Here is a 24,442-nt window from a genome sequence, read left to right as displayed (position 1 = left end):
ACAATCAACAGCATTGGTGCACCTTAAGGAAGTGTGCTTTAGCCCACTGCTCTGCTCTCTCTGCAACCATTAATGTGTGGTTCAGCACAGCACAAACGACATCTGTAAATTTGCTGATGACACAACTATTTCATATGGTGATCAGGAGTAGTACAGCAGTGAGACAGATCAGCTGGTTGAGTGGTATTACAACAGTAACCTTGCACTCAGTGTCAGTAAGACCAAGGAATTGATTGTAGACTTCAGAAAGAGGAAGTTGAGAGAGCACCCACCATTGAGGAATCAGTAGTGGAAAGGGTGAGCGGTTTCAAATTCCTGTGTGTCTATTTCTCTGAAGGTCGAGCCTGGGCCCGACATCTTGATGCAATTACAAATAAGGTATGACAATGAGTATATTTCTTTTGTTTGATAAGACTTGGTATGTTCACAATGACACTTGCGAATTTCAATAGTGGTATTTTAGAAAGCATTCAATCTGGTTGCATCACTGTCTGGTGGAGGGGCCACGGCGCAGGATGGGAAAAAAGCTGCAGAAATTTGTAAACTAAACCAGCTCCATCATGGGCACCAGCCTCCTCACCATCACGGATGTATAAAGGTGATGGCAATTGGATTGCCGAACTGGCTCTCTGGCCGTGGCCTGCAGCCGCCGGGCTCCCGGTCTGGGTGCGGCTCTGAACTGGCTCCGTGGCCGTGGCCTGCAGCCGCCGGGCTCCCGGTCTGGCTGCGGCTCTGAACTGGCTCCGTGGCCGTGGCCTGCAGCCGCCGGGCTCCCGGTCTGGCTGCGGCTCTGAACTGGCTCCGTGGCCGTGGCCTGCAGCCGCCGGGCTCCCGGTCTGGCTGCGGCTCTGAACTGGCTCCCTGGCCGTGGCCTGCAGCCGCCGGGCTCCCGTTCTGGGTGCGGCTCTGAACTGGCTCCCTGGCCGTGGCCTGCAGCCGCCGGGCTCCCGGTCTGGGTGCGGCTCTGAACTGGCTCCGTGGCCGTGGCCTGCAGCCGCCGGGCTCCCGGTCTGGGTGCGGCTCTGAACTGGCTCCGTGGCCGTGGCCTGCAGCCGCCGGGCTCCCGGTCTGGCTGCGGCTCTGAACTGGCTCCCTGGCCGTGGCCTGCAGCCGCCGGGCTCCCGGTCTGGGTACGGCTCTGAACTGGCTCCGTGGCTGTGGCCTGCAGCCGCTGGGCTCCTGATCTGGCTACAGCTCTGAACTGGCTTTGTGGCTGTGGATTCACTTTCGGAGACTCTACCTGTGATTTGTTTACTTTTTTATTGTTTGCAGAATTTGATCCTTTTTCACACACTGGGTGTTTGATGGTCTTTGTTTTGTGCGGTCTGTTTCAGCGGATCCTATTGTGATTCTTTGTTTTGTGACTGCCTGCAAGAGGTTGACACTTAAGGTTGTCTATCATATACATACTTTGACAACGAATGTACTTTGAATTTTGAGAAGGTACCAGCCACCACAGGAAGCACAGTCCCCCAGGCCGTGCCCTCTTCTCATTGCTACCATCAGAGGAGAAGGTGCAGGAGTCTGAAGACACACACCCAACATTCAGGGACAGCTTCTTTCCCACTGCCGTCAGATTTCTGAATGGACAGTGAACCAGTGATCACTACCTCAGTATTTCTCCCTCTCTGTTTGCACTGCTTATTTATTTATATAGATATACTTATAGAAACATAGAAACATAGAAAGTAGGTGCAGGAGTAGGCCATTCAGCCCTTCGAGCCTGCACCGCCATTTATTATGATCATCCAACTCAGAACCCCGCCCCAGCCTTCCCTCCATACCCCCTGACCCCCGTAGCCACAAGGGCCATATCTAACTCCCTCTTAAATATAGCCAATGAACTGGCCTCAACAGTTTGCTGTGGCAGAGAATTCCACAGATTCACCACTCTCTGTGTGAAGAAGTTTTTCCTAATCTCGGTCCTAAAAGGCTTCCCCTCTATCCTCAAACTGTGACCCCTCGTTCTGGACTTCCCCAACATCGGGAACAATCTTCCTGCATCTAGCCTGTCCAATCCCTTTAGGATCTTATACGTTTCAATCAGATCCCCCCTCAATCTTCTAAATTCCAACGAGTACAAGCCCAGTTCATCCAGTCTTTCTTCATATGAAAGTCCTGCCATCCCAGGAATCAATCTGGTGAACCTTCTTTGTACTCCCTCTATGGCAAAGATGTCTTTCCTCAGATTAGGGGACCAAAACTGCACACAATACTCCAGGTGTGGTCTCACCAAGGCCTTGTACAACTGCAGTAGTACCTCCCTGCTCCTGTACTCGAATCCTCTCGCTATAAATGCCAGCATACCATTCGCCTTTTTCACCGCCTGCAGTACCTGCATGCCCACTTTCAATGACTGGTGTATAATGACACCCAGGTCTCGTTGCACCTCCCCTTTTCCTAATCGGCCACCATTCAGATAATAATCTGTTTTCCTATTTTTGCCACCAAAGTGGATAACTTCACATTTATCCACATTAAATTGCATCTGCCATGAGTTTGCCCACTCACCCAACCTATCCAAGTCACCCTGCATCCTCTTAGCATCCTCCTCACGGCTAACACTGCCACCCAGCTTCGTGTCATCCGCAAACTTGGAGATGCTGCATTTAATTCCCTCATCCAAGTCATTAATATATATTGTAAACAACTGGGGTCCCAGCACTGAGCCTTGCGGTACCCCACTAGTCACCGCCTGCCGTTCTGAAAAGGTCCCGTTTATTCCCACTATTTGCTTCCTGTCTGCTAACCAATTCTCCACCCACACCAATACCTTACCCCCAATACCATGTGCTTTAAGTTTGCACACTAACCTCCTGTGTGGGACCTTTTGAAAATCCAAATATACCACATCCACTGGTTCTCCCCTATTCACTCTACTAGTTACATCCTCAAAAAATTCTATGAGATTCGTCAGACATGATTTTCCTTTCACAAATCCATGCTGACTTTGTCCGATGATTTCACTGCTTTCCAAATGTGCTGTTATCACATCCTTGATAACTGACTCCAGCAGTTTCCCCACCACCGACGCTAGGCTAACCGGTCTATAATTCCCCGGTTTCTCTCTCCTTCCTTTTTTAAAAAGTGGGGTTACATTAGCCACCCTCCAATCCTCAGGAACTAGTCCAGAATCTAACGAGTTTTGAAAAATTATAGTCATGAAAGTTATATATATATATATAGTCATGAAAGGTTTTTTATTCTGATGCATTGGAATGTACTGCTACCACAAGACCACAGTTTTCTCAACATATGCCGCAGATGTAGACAAACCTGATTCTGATTCTGACGGTACATCAGATGGAGCCAAAATATTCATCGTAATCAATCAAATATCTTACCTCGATTTTTACACATGATCTCCCAATCTGGAAACAAAAATAGCCAATTAGTATGGAAAAACTTTCCCTGCACCTTGAATTACCATCAAAATATTCAACCTTCATTTTAATTGGAAGTTTATCATTAGCTTTTTTTGACACATGTACATCAAAACATGAAATCAAAGTGAAATGCACCTCTACATCAGTGACCAACACAGTCTGATGTACTGGGCACAGCTCGCAAGGATCATTATGCTCTGGTGCCAATGTAGCATGCCCACAACTCATTTATCATTTTTACATCAAAACATACATTATTTGTGAATCCTCACTGATTTAATTTTACATAAAGGACACATTTCATTGTGTGTTTTGATGTACGTGTGACAAATAAAGCTAATCTTTGTTTTTCTTTACATTTGTGAGAGCAACGATCAAATTTGAAATTGGATTTAGCTGGGTTGCCCCCGAGGCAGGTCATGTTGTAACTAGTTTGGAGACTGTGGAACAGAGTGCATAATTACACTAACTGGGAGCACGTAAAATTGAAATCTCACCCGAATCATCTGATTTTCAAAGTAAACAACCCCAGCACAGACACTGTTCTAAAAAGTCAGAAGTTGTATGGGTGCAGAGGAACTGAAATATAATCTGATTCCAGGAATGAAAGGGTCAACACATGAGACGCGTTTGATGGCTCTGAGGTTGTATTCGCTGGAGTTTGGAAGAATGGGCGTGTTGGAGGGAGGTAGGGGAGAGAGAATCCCAATGAAACCTATAACATATTGAGAGACCTACACAGAAGGGAGAAGGAGAGGATGTTTCCTATAGTGGGGGTGGGGTCAGGGACAAGTGGTCACAGTCTCAGAGTAGAAGGACATCCCCCCTCCAGAAGAGAGACACGGAGGTGTTTCTTCACCAGGAATGTGGTGAATCTGTGGATTTCATTGCCACAGACGACTGTGGAGGCCAGGTCATTGGGTATTTTGAAATGAAGCTTCATAGGTTCTTGATTCGTCAGGGTGAAATGTTGCATGGAGACGGTAGGGTTAAAATGGATAATAAATCATCCATGATGGAGTGGTGGATCAGACTCGAAGGGCCAAATGGCCCTCTTTATGCTCTTACATTATATTATTGTTAATTATTTTCAACATTTCAGTTTTATTTCTAGCACGACAGACATCCCCATTACTAGATTCAGATTCATTTATTTATCACATGTTCATTGAAACATACAGTGAAATGCTTCACTCGTGTTAACAACCAACACATCCTGAGGATACGTTGGGGACACCCCACCAGTGTCACTGCACATTCCAGGGCCCACATAATTTGACCAACGTGTTCAGAAGAAGAACACAAGCAACAAGAATATTACCACCACCACCACCAACACCACCTCCACGAACAACAACAACAATAACAGGAAAGCCAGGCCATTGCTCCCTCCTTCCCATCCACCCATTCACTCACACAGTCAGTCGTCCAGCCTCAGGACAGGCTATGTCTGGCCTCCAGCTTCCAGAGGGCTCACTGACTCAGACATCTATCATATGATAACACTGAGATGGTCTTCCTTGGTGATATCCCTCCAAGTCTACTTCCCACCCTCTCTAACTATGCCCTGCCGCTGTTTGTTCTGACTCTCCCCATTCTGCAGCTTAGATGAGTTTAAACTGATGGTGCACAGGGTTCCTCAGGGTATGAAATACGCAACATTTTCATAACATTTATGTTAAATAGTATGACTTACCTGACTCAACAAGGGGTTTCCAGTGGCCTAAAAAATTAAGAAAAATATACTTTAATAACCTTATTGATGCAAAGTTATTGGTCATTTTCCCATTTTTCATGTTAGCCCAAGGTCAGGGTGGGTAGCTTTACTTCCCTGGGACAGGAGGTGAACACAAGTGAAAGATTGAGGCTCAACGTACAGACTCCATTCCAATGTAATGGCGTGGGGGTGCTATGCTGATGGAGAAGTCATCTTTTCATAGAAATATTAAATGGAGGCCCAGACTACGCTTTCTGGGTTGGAGGGAAACATAGCAGGGTCATTCTCTTGGTTTGTTGGTCAATTGATATCCTGCAGTTAACATCACCATAGAGTTCTTTGTGTCTACAGCATAGAAGCAATCCCTTCAGCTCATCGAGTTCACCAAACGTTAGTCAGCTTAATCCCATCAACCTGCACCTGGGTCACAGCACTCCATATCCTTCCTATCCGCGTACTTACCTAAACTGCTCTTAAGTGTTGAAATTCAACCTACGTCCAGCACTTCTGCTAGTTGTCATTCCACACTCACACCACCCTTTGAGTGAAGAAGTTCCCCCTCAGATTCTCCCTTAACCTATGAACTCTAGCTGTCGTCTTATGCAACCTCAGTGGAAAAGCTGCTTGCTTTACTCTATATGTACCATTCATAATTTTGTATACCTCTATCAAATCTCCCCTCATTCTCCTGTGCTCCAGGAAATTAAGTCCTAACCCTGTTTACACTTTCCCTACAACTCAGATCCTCAAGTCCTGACAACATCCTTGTAAATTCTCTCTGTATTCTTTCATCTTTCCTGTAGGTGGGGGATCAGAACTGCACACAGCAGTCCGAATTTAGCCTCACCAGCACCCTGTTCAACTTCAACATACATCCAGAGCCTACACTCAATACTCTGATATAAGAAGGCCAATTTTCCAAAGGTCTTTTGATGACCCTGTCTGTGATGCCACCTCCAAGAAATCATGGATCTATTTTCCCTGATCCCGCTGTTCTCCCGCACTCTTCAATGCTCTACCATCCTCTGTACACTGGTTTGTACTCCATCAACAAATCTGATTAATTACTAATTACCAATACTGATGTTTGTGTGACCATACATCAGCCACTGTCTTTCCTTAAGAAAAGCATCTACATTTCAATGAGTTAGGACACACAGAAGCCTTTAAAGCTAACTTTAAAAACTAATGGACGTGTTGAGCTGATGGGCCTGTATCTGTGCTGTATTGCTCTGTGATTCTTTTTATGACTCTGGAGGCATGGGAAATGAACATCAGGTTGTTCTTCCTTTATTCCCCATTTCGAAAAGTTGGAAGTCACTTATATTATGTAAATTCAAGCAAAAATGATTCATGGTTGTGTGATTAAATTGAATGTCACATCTTTGTACAGTTTGAAAGAGCCTTTTTCCACGCAATATCTCACAAAGTTAACAGATCTTGAAACAAAGGTTAGTACTTACAGATTCACACTGATGTTACAGAGGTAGATCAAGTAATAACGAGGCAGCCTACAGAGAAGAAGTCATCACCCTGACACAGTGGTATCAAGAAAACAACTTCTCCCTCAACGTTGCAAAAACAAAGGAGCTGGTTGTGGACTACGTGAGGAATGGAGACGGGCTAAACCCTGCAGACATATAGTAAACGGATCTGTGGTTGAGAGGGTGAACAGCTTTAAGTTCCTCGGCATACACATCACCGAGGAGCTCATGTGGTCTGTACATATCGGCTGTGTGGTGAAAAAGCACAACAGCGCCTCTTTCACCTCAGACGGTTAAAGAAGTTTGGCATGAGTCCCCAAATCCTAAGGACTTTCTACAGGGGCACAATTGAGAGCATCCTGACTGGCTGCATCACTGCCTGGTATGGGAACTGTACTTCCCTCAATCACAGGACTCTGCAGAGAGTGGTGTGGACAGCCCAGCGCATCTGTAGATGTGAACTTCCCACTATTCAGGACATTTACAGAGACAGATGCATAAAAAGGGCCCGAAGGATCACTGGGGACCCAACTAACCCCAACCATAAACTGTTCCAGCTTTTGCCATCCGGGAAACAGTACCGCAGCCTCAAAGCCAGGACCAACAGACTCCGGGACAGCTTCTTCCACCAGGTAATCAGCCTGATTAATTCACGCCAATACAATTGTGTTTCTATGCCACATTGACTGTCTTGTTGTACATACTATTTATTATAAATTACTATAAATTGTACATTGCACATTTAAATGGAGATCTAATGTGAATATTTTACCCCTCAAGTATATGAGGATGAAAGAAATAAAGTCAATTCAACTCAATTCATTGTGAACTCAGAGGATCACACACCTCCACTGGTGCTCTATGGACCAAATTCTAATTGACTGTTTTCATTTCTTTTATAAAACTCTGCTTAGACCACATTGAAGTGTTCAGTTCTGGTCACCTCATTATAGGAAGGACGTGGAAGATCTAGAGAGGCTGCAGAGGAAATTTACCACAATGCTGTCTGGATTAGAGAGCATAGACTGAAGGAGCTGGGATTTTTCTCTTTGGAGAGAAGGAGGATGAGATGTGACTTGATAGAGGCATACAAGACGATGAGAGCCATATGTCAAGTGAACATCCAAAGGCATTTTTTCCAGAGTGGAAATCGCTAATAGAAAGTCACATAATTTTAAGGTGTTGGGTGGAAAGTAAAGGGGGGGGGGGCGGTTTCAGACGTTAGTAGTTTTTTTTTCTTTTCACAGATTTTGGTAGGTGCTTGTAATGTGTGTGGTGGTAGAAGCAGATATGTTGGAAGCATTAAAGAGACTCTGAGACAGGCACATAGATGAAAGAAAAAAAATGACAGTTAAGTGGGAGGGAAGGGTTGGATTGATCTTGAAGTAGGTAACTGGTTTGCACAGCATTGTGGGCTGAATGGCCTGTACTGTGCTGTAGTGTTCTACCGTACATTCTATGTTCTAATCAAATTCAGATGATCAGAGAACTAATTTAGACCCTCGGTCCTCAATGACTCGCCACTATATTTAAGGTCATGGGGAAATCCATTATTCTGGGATACTGATCTCTTTATCCTTCGCAGACAGGGGCTGTGTATTTAATTAATCTTATGAAGCTCCCTCCACGGATTATTCACCACCAACCTCTTTAGCTGGATGTTGTAGGAGAATAGGGTTTTGTTATGTTTTGTTACTGTAAAGATTTGACATTGCATGTGTGGGATTGGAGTGTAGAGTTGATATTTTTCTTGTAATTTACCTTTCCTCTGCTTGCTTATAATTTTATATAATCACCTATGTGTAATGAGAGGCCACAAAATTGAGCAAAAATTAGTGGGAAGTTGGAGGATTTGGAAACTTTTAAAAAGCAAAAGAAGGCAACTAAAAAGGTCATAAAGAAGGTAAAAATAGAATATGAAGGTAAGCTAACCAATAATATTAAAGAGGATACTTCAGATATATAAAGTGTAAAAGAGAAGCGAGAGTAGATATCGAACTGCTGGAAAGTGATGCTGGAGAGGTAGTAAAAAGGGACAAGGAAATTGCGGACGAACTGATTAAGTATTTTGCACCAGTCATCTCTGTGGAAGACACTAGCAGTGTGCCAGAAGTTCCAGAGTTTCAGGGGGCAGAAACGTGTGAAGTTGCCATTAATAGGCAGAAGGTTCTTGGGAAACTGAAAGTAGATAAGTCACCTAAACCGATGGTATACATCCCAGGGTTCTGAAAGGGGTGGCTGAAGATATGGTGAAAGCACTTGTAATGATCTTTCAAGAATCGGTAGATTCCGGCATGGTTCTCGAGGACTGGAAAATTGGAAATGTCACTCCACTCCAAGAAGGGACAAGGGCAGAAGAAAGGAACCTATAGGCCAGTTGTTCTGACCTCAGTGGTTGGAGTTGATTATTAAGGTTGAGGTCTCAGGGTACTTGGAGGCACATGATAATATAGGCCATATTCAGTGTGGTTTCCTTAAGTGAAAATCTTGCCCTGACAAATCTGTTGAAATTCTCTGAAGAAATAGCAAGCAGGATAGACAAAGGGGAATCACTAGATGTTGTGTACTTGGATTTTCAGAAGGCCTTTATAAAGCACAGGTGAAGCCTCATTTGGAGTACAGTGAGCAGTTTTGAGCCCTGTAACTAAGAAAGGATGTGCTGACATTGGAAAGGGTTCAAAGAGGTTCACAAAAATGATTGCAGGAGTGAAAGGCTTGTCATATGAGAAGCACTTGATGGCTCTGGGCCTCTACTCACTGGAATTCAGAAAAATGAGGAATGACCTCATTGAAACCTATCAAATGTTGAAAGGCCTCGACAGAGTGGATGTGGCGAGGATGTTTCCTCTGATGGGGGGGCCTTAAGACCAGAGGACACAGCCTCAGAACAGAGGGATATCCATTTAGAACAGAGATGAGGAGGAATTTCTTTAGCCAGAGGGTAATGAATCTGTGGAATTCATTGCCACAGTCAGCCAGGGAAACGAAGTCACTGGGTATATTTAAAGCTGAGGTTGATAGGTTCTTGATTAGTCAGGGTGTGAAAGGATACGGGGAGAAGGCAGGAGAATGGGGTTGAGAAGGATAATAGAATAAAAGATGGAATGGTGCAGCAGACTCGATGGCCTGGATGGTATAATGTCTTACTATATCTTGTGGTCTCTTTACAAGGCACATCTACAAGAACTGGTAGTTTATTCATTGTTATAGTGCATTTATTAGTTATTATACACTCACCATACTGTTTGACGGATTCTTTATCTTCTAGACCTAGAAAATTCAACAAGGGAATTGTAGTTAATATAAACACCAGTAGCTTTCATTAACATCCATTTTTGCTTATAATTATGAAAGAATAGAATGAATTCTCCATTTCAAAACTAAAGATGAGTAATTGTTCCAGCGAGTGCAAACTCCAGTACTACAGATAGAATGTCAGGTCCCATAACTATTGCAGTATCCAAAGCTATCAGTGTTTATTTGATATCCCATGGAGTGAATCCTGTTGGCTGACAACCGACTTTTGGGATACAGGGAATCCTGGGAAGAAGACAAATTAGATTAACGAGCTCTACTCCTGTTAGCCTGTCTGGCAACACTGAGCATTAACTTGATAGAACATAGAACATAGAACATAGACTAGTACAGCATATTACAGGCCTTTCAGCCCATAAAGTTGTGCCGACCCTGAAACTCTGCCTCCCATATAACCCCTAGTAGGCTCTTAAACTTCACGAGTGTATCTGCCTCCACCACTGACTCAGGCAGTGCATTCCACGCACCAACCACTCTCTGGGTAAAAAACCTTCCTCCAATATCCCCCTTGAACTTCCCACCCCTTACTTTAAAGCCATGTCCTCTTCTGCAGGCTTCGGGGTCAATGGGGAGAGTTTTCAGTGTGAAGGTGTCACCACATCTCCATAAGCACCACACGTGTTCAGTTTTGTAATGTGGCCATGGACAGATCCATTTGCCATAGGGAGACGTCATTCTTACCAATCAAGTAAGTTGATCTCCTCATGATTGGTCGCACATTTCCACTTGCGGATTGAATATTTTTAACTTACTTTTATTTACTTAGAGATACAGCACAGAATAGGCTCTTCCTGCCCCTCGAGGAGTGCTGCCAGCAATCCTCAATTTAACCCTAGTCTAATCACAGGATAATTTACAAAGACCAATCAATCCATTAACAGGTATTGGAGCACCCAAAGGAGACCCACACATTCCCCAGGGAGGACACAGAACACCAGATTGGGCTCTGATGCCCCAAGCTGTAATAGCATTGCGCTAATTGCTACCATCCTAATATGGCATCCTGGTCCTTCGTGCCTTGACCACTTTGATCAGTGATCATGCTGCCAAGCGATTCCTGAAGGGAGAGGTCCTCTACCCAGGGTTTGTTTTGTACAATTACTATTTTCAGTGCTTCTTCCATACAATGTTGAACATTGAGCAACATGGTTCCATTGGCTAAGGTCACCGTGGGGTAGTTAAGAGGAGATGTCCATGTCTATGTTGACCCAAGTTTACTGGATATTATGGGATCGGTAGTCAATGCTAGGACTCCCAGTGCTACCTGCTCCCATAAGTATCGGTCTCACTGTTGGGGCAGATCTGCCAGCAGGACAGGAAGTACCTCAGGACAACAACAATCAACTCCAGATACAATACAAGGGCTGCCTTAGTCAGTGTAAAAGATTAGCTTTGTTTATCACATGTACATTAAAACACAGAGTGAGATACATTGTCTATACCAATGACCAATACAGTCTGTGAAAAGCTGGGGGCAGCCCACCAGTGATGCCGTGCTAACACAGCTTGCCTAGAACTCACTCACCCTAACCCTAACTGCTCATGTTTGGAATGTGGGAAAAAGCAGAATTCCGTATGGTCGCAGGGAGAGTGTACAGAGAGTGTACACAGAGTACAGAGAGTGGCAGCAATTGTACCCCAACCTTACAATGGCAGGCGCTGGGATATAAAGTCAAGGATGTAATGCTGAGGTTTTACATAGCATTGGTCACACCAACTTGGGAACACTGCGAGCCGTTTTGAGCTGCTTATCTAAGAAAAGATGTGTTGGCATTGAAGAGGGTCAAGAGGATTTTCACGAGAATGATCCCAGGAATGAAAGCGTTAATGTATGAAGATTGTTTGATGCCTCTGGGTCTGTACTGACTGGTGTTTCGAGGAATAAGGTGGCATCTTATTGAAACCTATTAAATATTGCTAGATAGACTGGATGTTTCCAGTAGTGGTGGTCTGGGACGAGAGGACTCAGCCTCGAAATAGAATATAACAGAGATGAGGAGGAATTTCTTTAACTGGGGGTAGTGCCTCTGTGGAATTCATTGCCACAGATGGTTGTAGAGATGGTCATTGGGTATATTTACAGGACAGGTTGATAGATTCTTGATTAGTCAGGACATCAAAGGTTACTGGGAGAAGGCAGGAGAAAGCGGTTGAGAGGAATAATAAATTAGACATGATGGCATGGTAGAAGGGCTGAGTGGCCTAAATTTGCTTTTCTGTCTTTTGTGGGGGATCTCTGAAAATACAAACACCTGTCCTCAAATGTCCTCAAGCAGATGCTCGCAAGGACACCTGGACTGGAACTGACAATGTCAGAATTTAGCGCATGCCTTGATACCGGGTGGAATATCTCCTCATGTCGTTCTTTTGCTTTAACACTGGATGTAGTACAACTGAGCAGCTTGCTAGGCCATTTCAGAAACAGACTGGATTCAGATTCAGATTTATTTATCTCATTATGTCGAAACATACGGTGAAATATGTCCGCAACACACACAAAATGCTGGGGGAACTCAGCAGGCCAGGCAGCATCGAAGGAAAAAAGTAAACAGTCAATATTTCAGACTGAGAGGCTTCATCAGGACGGGAGAAGAAAGATGAGAAGTCAGAGTAAGAAGGTGGGAGAGGGGAGGAAGAAATACAAGGTAGTAGGTGAGAGGTGAAACCAGGAGAAGAGATGGGATGAAGTAAAGAGCTGGGAAATTGATTGATGAAACAGATAAAGGGTTGGAGAAGGCAGAATCTGATAGGAGAGGACAGAAGGCCATGGAAGAAAGTGAAGGGTGAGGAAAACCAGAGGGAGGTGATGGGCAGGTAAGGAGAGAGAGGGAAATGGGAATGGGGAATGATGAGGGAGGATCCGAGGTATGACTGGAAGTTAGAGAAGTCGATGTTCATGCCATCAGGTTAGAGGCTACCCAGACGGAATATAAGGTGTTGCTCCTCCGACATGCGTGGCTTCATTGCGGCAGTAAAGGAGGCCATGGACTGACATGTTGGAGTGGGAATGGGAAGTAGAATTAAAATGGGTGTCCACTGGGAGGTCCTGCTTTTTCTGGTGGATGGAGCATAGGTGCTCGGCGAAGTCGTCTCCCAATCAGTTTGAACCGATATACAGGAGTCCACACCAGGAGCACCGGATACAGTAGATGAACCCAATAGACTCACAGGTGAAGGAAGGACTGTTTAAGTCCCTGAATGTTAGTGAGGGAGGAGGTGTAGAGGCAGGTATAGCAATTGTTCCGCTTGCAAGGATAAGTGTCAGGAGGGAGATCAGTGGGGAGTGACAAATGGACAAGGGAGCTGCATAGGGAGCAATCCCTGCAGAGAGCAGAAAGTGGAGGGAGGGAAAGATGTGATTGGTGGTGGGATCCCACTGGAGATGGCAGAAGTGGTGGATGATTATCTGCTGGACGTGGAGGCTGGTGGAGTGGTAGGTGAGGACAAGAGGAACCCTATCCCTGGTGGGGTGGCGGAAGGATGGGTGAGAGCAGACGTGTATGAAATGGAGAGATGTGGTTGAGGGGAGTGTTAACGATGGAGGAAGGGAACCCCTTTCTTTGAAAAAGGGGGACATATCCTTATTTCTGGAATGAACAGCCTCATCCTGGGAGCAGTTGCAGAGGAGATGGAGGAATTGAGAGAAGGGGATGGCATTTTTACAAGTAACAGGGTGGGAAGAGGTAGAGTCCAGGTAGCAGTGGGAGTCAGAGAGTTTACAATAGACATCAGTAGATAAGCTGTCTCCAGAGATAGAGGCAGAGAGATTGGGAAAGGGGAGGGAGGTGTCGGAAAGGAATCAGGTAAATTTGAGGGCAGCAAGGAAGAAACGCTCCGTGCTGTAATAGTGCTATGCTAACCACCTCATTACCATGGCGTCCATCATGTTTACATCAAAACAGACAGCAAAATGCATCATTTGTCTTAACAGCCAACACAACCCAAGGATGTGCTGGGGGCAGCCCTCATGTGTTGCCACACATTCCAGCTACAACATATCAGACCCATAATGTTCAGCAGAACAACAAAGAAAACAGCAAGAGAAGCTGCGTTCCCTCCTCCCACAGTCATACACAGCCCTTCAACCCCTGGACTAGCATCCAACGGACATGGATTTGGGCCTGTGGACACTTCAAAGCCAATTGTTACATGGGTGTCTTTGAATCCTCTCCCAACAGGAACCCCAACCCCACATTAACCAACCTCAACCCAAAATATACGGATTTCAAGGTTTGCAAAGATCCAAAATAGTGTCAGACTACTTCTGCGCACTCCCCTACTTATTTCAAGCCACACTATGTGGCCACTTTATTAGGTACACCTGCACACCTGTCATTAATGCAAATATCTCATCAGCCAATCAGGTGACAGGAGCTGAATGCATGAAGGCATGCAGACATGGTCAAGGGGTTCATTTGTTGTCCAGACCAAACATCAGAATGGGGAAGAATTGTGAACGAAGTGACTTTGACCGTGGAATGACTGCCGGTGACAGATAGTGTGGTTTGAGTATCTCAGAGACTGTTGATCTCCCAGGATTTTCATGCACAGCAGGCTTGAGAGTTTACAGAGAAAGATGTGAGAAACATCCAGTGAGTGGGAATAAAGGCTTGTGATGGAGAAAGATCAGAGGAGAATGGCCAGAGTTGTTCAAGCTGACAGTAATTCAAATAACCACGTGTTACAACAATAGTGTGCAGAAGAGCACTTCTGAGCACATGATACACCAAACTTTGAAACTGATGGGCTGCAGCAGCACATGACCACACCGGGCTCCACTCCTGTACCAAATAAAGCAGCCACTGAGTGTATTTAAATTTCATTGGTAACATGAAAAACAAAGTGGGTTAAATTCTGACTTGGTGTTGCCCAATGGCTGTGTGAGACTAAGACCATACCTTTCATGTATTTGCGTCTTTTTATGGTCCAAAAAATGCCAAATCCAAGTGCTATCAACAGAAGACAGAGGAGCAGACTCAAGAACACCAGCCAGCCCGAGACAACTGGGAAGAAAACATCTGAAAAGCAAATGCCAGCAGTTAGACAACATTGCCTTGAAAATATCCCACAGGTATCACTGAAAAAAAATAAGGCTGCAAGTTCATGGCTACTTTGGGAAGTGCCCTGTATTTCTAAAGCTACAAGGGAAGATATGAATAAAATTGCATGGGTGCAGAGAAAGTTTACAAAGATGCAGCTGGAAATTGAGGTCCTGAGTTATAGTGAAAGTTGAAGAGATTAGGACTTTGTGCCCTGGAACGCAGGAGAATAAAGAGGAAGATATACACAATTATGAGGGGTATAGAGAGGACAAACAAAAGCTGGCTTTTTCCACTGAAGTTGGGTGAGACTAGAACTAGAGGACCTGGATGAAGGGTGAAAATTGAAATATTTGAGGGGAACTTGAGAAGGAGCTGACAGGGTGGTGTGAGCTGCCAGAAGAAACGGTGAATGTGGGTTTGATTTCAACACTTGAGACAAGTTTGAAAAATACATGGATGGACAGGGTTTGGAGGGCTATGGTCTAGGTACAGGTTGATGGAACTATGCAGAATAACAGTTTGTTATGGACTAGGTGGATTTAAAGGGCAAACATGGGCAAATGGTACCAGCATAGATTGACATCTCAGTTGGCATGGAGCAGTTGGACAGAGGAGCCTGTTTCCACACAGAATTCAGGATTCAAGATTGTTTAATGGCATTTCCAGTACACAAGGATATTGATCTGTTACTCTGGATCCCATGCAGCACAAAAAAAAATCCAAATATAAAGAACACAATAACACAGTAAATATGAGTACATATGAGTACATAAAATAGCTTATTTGCAAAGACATATTGTATGTCCATAAAATGATGCTAGCCACAGGAGTGTCGTACAGAAGGTGACTGACAGGAAATAACGAAGTAGTGTGGCGTGGAGGGGTGGGTTCGTGGGTGCTCAATGTGATTGTTCGGGTATTTGGTTGGGCAGTCATGTGTGAGCAGAGTGTATAGTGTTGGGGTCAGCGCACAGTTCTGGGGGCTACCCCTCTTGAGGATGATGGGGACCGGAGTTGCTGTTATGCATCCTGACTATCGAAGGTCTGTTGATTTGGAAGTCTGACACCCAGCTGCACAGTGGGGTAGTTAGACCAAGGAGTAAGAGTTTATGACGATCACACAAAGGAGTAGTTTGTAAAGAAACATCAAATGGTGGGTGTTGGAAGTCACAAAATAATCAGTTCAGTACATCACAATGAGTTCATTTACAGAAGGGATGATCAGTGTCCTGGATTCTCCTGGGAGATATGACAGTCGAGGGATATGTGGGAGGGAAGAGTTAAATTAGTCACAGAGTTCAGGGGTCAGCACAGCAATATGGGCTGAAGGGCCTGTACTGTGCTGTACTGCACTGCTCTACATTGCATGTTCCCTGTTCATTGGTCCAATTGGAGAACAGCTCATTAAAAATACTCATACAATTTCTTCATGGACTCATCACCCCTGGATTATTCCCGGTCAGTCTGGAATGGACACAGGAAACATTATAAATGACACAACTGGCAACTGTCCTTGTGTGAACAATCCCTCTTCAATAATCTGGAGAGATCCAAATGAAGAAATCCCACCATACCACATTTCAGCTCAGAGCTGATATCCAGGACCAACCTACTTATAGAGCCTTCCTGTGCAAAACTGAACATGGAACATTACATCACAGTACAGGCCCTTCAGCCCACGATCTGGTGCCAAGCCCTTATTGTAGTCTAAGATCAATCTAACACTTCCCTGTCATATAGCCCTCCAATTTTCTTTCATCCACATTCCTATCTAAGAGCCATTTAAATGTCCCTGATGTATCTGACTTCACAGACTTGGCATGGCCAAGTGGTTAAGGCATTCATCTAGTGATCTGAAGGTCACTAGTTCGAGCCTTGGCTGAGGCAGCATGTTGTGTCCTTGAGCAAGGCACTTAACCACACAGTGCTCTGTGATTACACCGGTGCCAAGCTGTATGGGTCCTAATGCCCTTCCCTTGGACAACATTGGTGGTGTGGAGAGGGGAGTCTTGCAGCATGGGCAACTGCCAGTCTTCCATACAACCTTGCCCAGGCCTACGCCCTGGAAACATTCCAATGCGCAAATCCATGGTCTCACAAGACTAATAGATGCCTATATCTGACTTTACCACCATCCCTGGCAGTGCATTCCGTGCACCCACCACACTCTGCAGAAAAGAAACCTACCCCTGAAATCCCTCCCATGATTTATTTTTCAAACACCTTAACATTATCCCACTCATGTTAGCCCCTTCCACCCTGGGAGAAAGTCTCTAGCTATCCACTCAGTCTATGCCTCATCATTTTGTACAACTCTATCAAATCACCTCTTATCCTCCTTCACTCCAAACAGGAAAGCGCTATTTCACTCAACCTATCCTCATTAGGCATGAGACAAAACCATCAAGGGCAGCCAAGACTGTTTGTAGAGTGAGATTACCTTGGGAGTGCAGTTACTTTGTTCCCTCTCGTTGTTCAATTTATTAGCTATGCAAATCAGTTGTGATTAACTACATTTGGTAGTTTACAAACCTGCTATCTCGATAGTTGCTTCTTGTCCTTTCTTCAGGACTTGATTCTCTAAGATACACCTGGACCTGCTGGTTGAATCTTTTGATATAAAAATCTTGCTCTGGGCATTGAACAGGCCTTTGGAATCCTGGTTGTAACTTATTTCAGACTTTAAAGTCAAATTCTTTCCATCACCACTAATCCATTGTATCAATGGTTTAGGATACCATCCATTAGATTCACAGACAAGTTGAATATCATTTTTTCTGTACCCTCCAATGTTGATCCAGTGCTCGTATCCCAAAGCTGCAAGAATAAACAGACAAATTTAGAAATTATATTTCTGATGAACTGTGTAAAACGTGAGAAACGTTCACCACAATGTTGTCAGTTTCAATCCACTCTGTGCACTCTATGCTGTGGTTTCTCACTGCCCTAGTTTGCCAAGTTTGAACCCAAAATAATTGTTCTTTCTGTCTGTCTCTTCTCATTGCTGCCATCAGGAAGGAGGAACCAAACAGGAGCCTCAGCATCCACACCATCAAGTTCAGGAAGATTAATTACCCCTGAAACATTAGGCTGTAGAACCAGAAGGGATAACTTTACTCAACTTCACTCACCCCAACACTGAACTGCTCCACAACCGTTGGATTCACTTTCAAGGACTCTTCATCTCATTTATTGCTTACATATTTATTACTATTATTTTTGTTTGTTTTTACTTATTTTATTATTTATGTATTGTGTTGTCTTTTGCACTTTGATTGTCTGTCTTTGTTGTGTGCAGGTTTCTTTGATTCTGCTGTTTCTGTCTACTTATTTTGAATCTCCGCAAGAAACTAAATCTCAGGATAGCACTTGGTATCATAAATGTAGTTTGGTAATAAATTTACTTTGAACTTTGAAACAATCAAAGCTCAGTAGTGATTTTCTGTGTAGTGCATGTACCTTCAACAATGTATTAGGGTGAACCTGACGCAGAACTACCAATAAAATCTCTCAGCTTTGCCAACTTTCAAGCCTATTAAATGTTTTGGAATGAATATTAAGATGGCTGATATAAGAAGGCGTAACTTTAAGTAGCAGGAAAGTATAGGGGAGATGTCATTCAGGAGTAGTTGTTTTTTTTTAAGGGAGTGGTGGATGTGTAGAATGCTCTGCCAGGATGGGGGTAGAGACAGATCTATTTGGGACACTTAAGAGACTATCAGACAGGCTTGTAGATATTAGAAAAATGGAGGGCTATTTGAGAGGGAAGGGTTAGATTAGTCACAAAGAAGGTTAAAAGGTTATCACAACATTGTGGGTCAAAGAGCTTTAGTGTGTTGTAATGTCGTATGTTCTAAAATAGTGGTCGCCAACCCATCAGTCGCAATCGACCGGTCGATCTTTGAGGCTTTTCCAGTAGATCCTGAAAAAATCAAAAATAAATACACAAATACTGTTGTAATGTGAGCATTATAAAAGTAAGTAGTACTGATTAGGATAATGGTAATATAGCAATACTTTTGCTACTGAAAGCTGTTTGTAAAGAGAGATTGGTTCCGGGTTGCGGAGTTTTAGTTCTGTTCTTTCTGCCCAGTGGGCGTATGTGTGGCTCCCCGCCATGCACCACGTTTTCAGCGTAGCCTGTGCTGCATCAAAGTGACCAATCAGATTAGATAAGAGTACAGACTGTCGCAAACATCAATATACGACACTCGCTCATGATATCCTGATAGCATGGCGGAGGCTCCACAAGAGAAGGCGAAAACGTACAAATTCCATCCAGAATGGGAAGAGGAATTTCTATTTACCTTGGTGAAAGACAAGTGTGTATGTATGATGTGCCACCAAACACAAGCACTGACTAAAAGAGGGAATCTGGAGCGGTACCATAATCACCAGAAATTTAAAAACACCTAACTCCCAAAGAGCGCAATTCGTGCCTGGAAAGTTGAGGAGCTGAAATCGGGGCTGAAGGCCCAGCAATCATTTTTCACAAAACATGCTGCTCAAAATAAGGCTGCTATTGAAGCATCATTTCGTGTAAGTCACCTTTTGGCTAAACACAAGAAGCCTTTTACAGATGGTGATTTATTCAAGGAGGCAATGGCCATTACCGCAGAGACTGTTTTTAATAACTTTAAAAACAAAAACAGCATCACAACCGCAATACTTAATATACCGCTTGGCCCTGCAACAGTGACAAGGAGTGTAGAGTCACTGTCAGAGGACGTGGATCGACAAGTGTTAAAGGACTTGTCACTCCGTGAATATTTTTCACTGCAGTTCAATGAATCCCTGGATGTAATGCAAACAGCTCAGCTTGTTGTATTTGTCAGAATGGCTTTCAAGGATTTTACTACAAAGGAGGACTTCCTCACTCCTTTGCAATTAAAAGAGAGAACGAGAGATGAGGATATTTACAATGAGTTTAAAAAATATGTCTCTGAAAATGACATCCGGGGAAATCACGAAGATGGCGGTGGGACACAGCTTGCAGGTGAATAATATCTGTTATCTGTCAAGTAGGGTGCCGTGCACAATCCTGATTTGATGGAGACAGATGTGAGAGCATGGAGGAACATCTGGTGAAACTTCTGAAATGCCTGTTTCACTGCCACTGCTACTGTGTGATCCTGAATCTCCAGAGGGGAGGCCCCGATTCTTCAGCTTTGCTTGTTGCTCAGCAGCTGGGGCGGAGTTGAAGCACTTGGCAGTGGATGGTACTCAGTGCCAGAGTGCTGGTCGGAGGCTCGAAGTTTTCAGATGGGCTCAGAGTCGGCTGTGGTCGGGTGCTTCCAATGCATCGGCAAGTTTCCGGCGCTTGGGGGTTCATGACAGGGAGAGTTTCTCCCTTCCACCATCTGCGTGAGATGATGGGGCTATTGGGACTTGAGACTTTTTTTTTACCATGCCTATGGTCTGCTCTTCATCAAGTTACTGTATTGCTTTGCACTGTTGTAACTATATGTTATAATTATGTGGTTTTGTCAGTTTTAGTTTTAGTTTGTCCGGTGTTTCTGTGATATGTTTCTGGAGGAACACTGTATCATTTTTTAATGCATGCATTTCTAAATGACAATAAACGAGGACTGAGTGTCCTCATAATCTAATCTAATCTAATCTAATCCCCATTCATAAACTGGTGGCAATTACTACTGATGGGGCCCCAGCAATGCGTTGGTTTTATGGCACTAAAAGTCAGTGCCTACTTCGGGTCAACTTGTCTATGTGAAATTGCATTTTCACAGATGAAAATTATTAAATCTAAGTACAGGAGCTGTCTTACTGACAGACACCTCACAGACTGACTCAGACTGGCTGTCTGTAGTTATGAGCCAAGTTTCAGGGAACTAGCAGAAAGTATTCAGCCCCAGTCATCACACTGAGTGCAACAGTTAATTTTTATTCATTTATTTTTCGTGTTGAAATAAAATTAAATAATGAAACTTAGAATTTAAGATGTGAGGTATTGTAATATTCTTTAAAAAAAGACAGCTATGGCCTGTTTGATATGCTAGTTACAGTGTTTTCTTGTTTGAATTAATTTGAAAGTTTGACAAAAGTATTTTGTGTAATTCAAATACAATTAGCCCAAATAAAACCCCTCAAATTGGAAGTACAATCTGAGCTGTTTTTTTCTCTAAACGATTTAGTATGTAAATCTTGCCTTTCACTAAGGTCGAGGTAGGGGATCTTGGGCTTAAAAAGGTTGGTGACCACTATTCTAAAACATGAGAAAAGTTTTCCCCAAGGTTGCCATTTTAGATCCACTCCCATGCTCTCTGCTTTGATTTCCCATTGCTCTAATTTACCAGGTTTGGACCCAAAAGGCTGTCCTTGCTCCCTGAAACAATCTGTGCAGCTGAGCGATGATTCTCTTCAACAAAGCATTAGGGTGAAACAGGAACAACATTATTGACAAATTTCTCTGAAATCTGACAACTTATGTAAAACCCCTATCGCCAGCTTTGCCGAGTTTCACATCAATAAGTGCTTCTGAATAAATACTAAAAAATAAAAATATTACAAATTAAAATTAAAATCCAATGCTGAGCTAATATCTGAAAGCTGATGAGAATAGAGCGAGATTGATAGATGTTCATTTGCTTGTCCCATCCTCATTCTCATATCCTTTGATTCTTCATGTATCTGTGGGCACTGAGAATATCCAGAGTTCTCTGGGTGAGTGAGGAACTACAAAGATTCACATCTGTTTGTGTCATGGTCCCTTCTGGCAATCCCCCACCTTGCCATTTGCCTCTAGATTGGGCATCAATCACCTCATTACAACAGAGAATGAAGAGTAAATTTCAAAATACATTAGTTTAACCATAAAATGATTACTTTATTTTAACCAGACCATGACGCAATGTGCAACCCCACAACCAAGCTTGTGTTGTTTTGGGATGAGCCATAGTCTGCTACAGTAACTGGAATGCATGGGGACAGGTGAAGCAGCAGAGAGACCTGCACTCTGCTCAGTGCATCACTGGCACATCTCTCCCCTCACTCATTACTACCTGCACAACATGGTAGCACTTATCATCGGAAATTCCCACCATCCTGCCGCAATAAAACAACAAATGTCATCTTCTCACGGCTTCCAAAGCCCGAAGTCCACACCACGAGGTTCAGGAACAACTACTTCCTTCTAACTGTTCAGCTCTTGAAAGAAGGTTAGATTTACAAAAAAAGATCAGCTTCATTTGCCATACCTGCATTGAAACTCGCAGTGAACTGTGTTCTGTTGATTCAAATAGGGTGACGATTATGATTTGCAACTCACATAGTGAGTGTATTGTTATGGCACATAGTATGCCCACAATTCACTAACACTAACCTGTGCTTCTTTGGAATGTGGGAGGAAGCCCACACGGTCACAGAGAGAACGTCTAAACTCATTTCAGACAGCACAGGAATTGAACCTTTGAACCCGGTTCTGATCGTAGCGTTGCACTGACCACTATGCTACCATGCTGCTCTAGACAACCTACAGGTACAACTCAAATCCCACAGTTTTGCAATACTACGAACACTTTGATCACCTTACAGAAAAATGGAGATTTATTTTGTTCTAGTTGTATTCTTTTTGTAAAAGTTTTGGATAATTTTTGTTTAATTGACGTGTTACTGGCAAACGCTGCTTACGCGATGCTGTGTGTCTGTGATGTTGTGATGGCAGTAAGTTTTTCATTGCATCTGTACAGATGAGTTTTCACTTTTTACACATGCTCACTAACCTGCAACTTTCAAGACAATAGACGTTTCTTCAAAATCAATTCCATTATCAACTGAGCAGATGTATTTCCCTTCATCGGCTACTCGAACGTTCTTTATTCGAAGGGACACATTTCCGTTATCTATTTGGTCCTTAAACAGCTCAGTCCTTCCTCTGTAGCCAGGATCTTGATTGACAGTTGCATCTCTTCCGTTTCTGAACTCGTGAACTGCAGAGTTGAGGTCTGTTTTAAGCCACTGAAGTGCCATGTTGCGACTCGATTCACTTGGCACAACCTGGCAGTCCATTCTCACATCTTCACCCACGACGGCTATGACAGGATGCACTGGGCCAATAACTTGGAATTTACCTGCAACGTATAAAAGCAAGACCAATTTCAGCAAATATCTTCCACTCAATAATATATTAATTAAGTAATTACCATTATCTTTAATTTGGGGGAAAAGTAAAATATATCTTTGCTCAAAATGATTATGGGCTCAAACTGGTAAATAATTCTACTTTAAATGCATCAAAATTAACCTGAAAGTTAATCTACAAGTTTGTCCAGTAAATATTTCTCTGCCTATATGAGAGACAAAGGAGGAAAACAACCATAAATATGAGGTTCTGCAGATATTCGAAAACATGAGCAACATGCATAACATTTTGGAGGAACTCAGCAGGTCAGGCAGCACCTACGGAGTGGTATAAGCAGTCAACATCTTATACTGAGACACATCATCAGGAATGGAAAAGGAGGGCGAAAAAGTCCGAATGAGAAGGTGGGGTGACGTGAAAGAGTACTGGCGAGCAGGCGATGGGTGAGATTAGGTGGCTGGGTGAGGGGGGATGAAGCAAGATGCTGGGAGACGATACATTTAAGAGGTAAAGGCTGAAGAAGGATGAATCTTAGAGGAGAGGATAGTTGGACCATGGCAGAAAGAGCAACAGATGAGCATGTAAGAAGAAGGGGAATGACGGGAGTCAGCATGGGGAATGGCAAAGGGAGAAAGTGAAGTGGGGAGAACTTAACCGGTCTTTGGAGAAATCAATGTTCATACTATCGGGTTGGAGGCTACCCAGATGGAAAATGAGTTGTTATTAATCCAGCCTGCGAGTGGCCCCACTGTGACAGCAGAGGAAGCCACGGACAGGCATGTCGGAATGAGAACAGTAAGACAAACTGCAGTAATATGTCATGACAAACAAGATAAAATCTGCAGATGCTGCAAATCCAAGCAACACATACAAAATGCTGCAGGAACTCAGCAGGGCAGGTACCATCTACTAAAAAGAGTACAGTCACCGTTTTGGACCGAGACTCTGGCCTGCTGAGTTCCTCCAGCATTTTGTGTGGAGGACATTATCAATCAGTGTGGAAAAAGAATTAATTTTTGGTGGTCTTGATTTCTCCACCCTTCTTGGAAAAAAACGTTCTGACTTTCCCCCCATGTCCGCCTTGGCTCCACTGGAAGGCCTTGTCTCCCTTACACTGGACACTGCCGACAAGTTAAATTATTTTATCAAAATGCACTTTATTCACAATAAAATATTCTACTCTAAACTGTTCCATATCTTTATTTATATGCATGAGGACTCCTCAGTCCCTGTGCACCACTGATGTTTGAACTTTCCCCCATTGAGATACTATTGTTCCTTTTAATAAAATGCATCATCATATATTTCCCAACTTCTGCCACTCCTTTGTCCATTATTCCAATTGGTTGAAGTCTTGCTGCAATCACATTGCTTCCTCAGCAATACCTACCCCTCCACCT

At 43.7% G+C, this 24,442-nt stretch overlaps 1 protein-coding gene across 1 annotated transcript in view; it reads right to left on the bottom strand.

Moving 5' to 3' along the window:
- The window catches only part of LOC134346438 (uncharacterized), a 182,751-nt gene that overhangs the window by 139,102 nt on the left and 19,207 nt on the right, over positions 1-24,442 (bottom strand). The window contains exons 3-8 of the mRNA XM_063047807.1: positions 22,684-23,031; positions 17,477-17,761; positions 14,801-14,920; positions 9,825-9,857; positions 5,083-5,109; positions 3,345-3,371 (exon numbers count right to left, since the gene is read on the bottom strand). Coding sequence (XP_062903877.1) covers positions 3,345-3,371; positions 5,083-5,109; positions 9,825-9,857; positions 14,801-14,920; positions 17,477-17,761; positions 22,684-23,031 — 840 coding nt within the window. The remainder of the gene's footprint in view (positions 1-3,344; positions 3,372-5,082; positions 5,110-9,824; positions 9,858-14,800; positions 14,921-17,476; positions 17,762-22,683; positions 23,032-24,442) is intronic.

Source organism: Mobula hypostoma, chromosome 5 (genome assembly GCF_963921235.1).
Source record: "Mobula hypostoma chromosome 5, sMobHyp1.1, whole genome shotgun sequence".
Classification (NCBI taxonomy): domain Eukaryota; kingdom Metazoa; phylum Chordata; class Chondrichthyes; order Myliobatiformes; family Myliobatidae; genus Mobula; species Mobula hypostoma.
The sequence above is the reverse complement of the archived record's forward strand: the minus strand, read 5'-3'. Positions and strand labels throughout refer to the sequence as shown.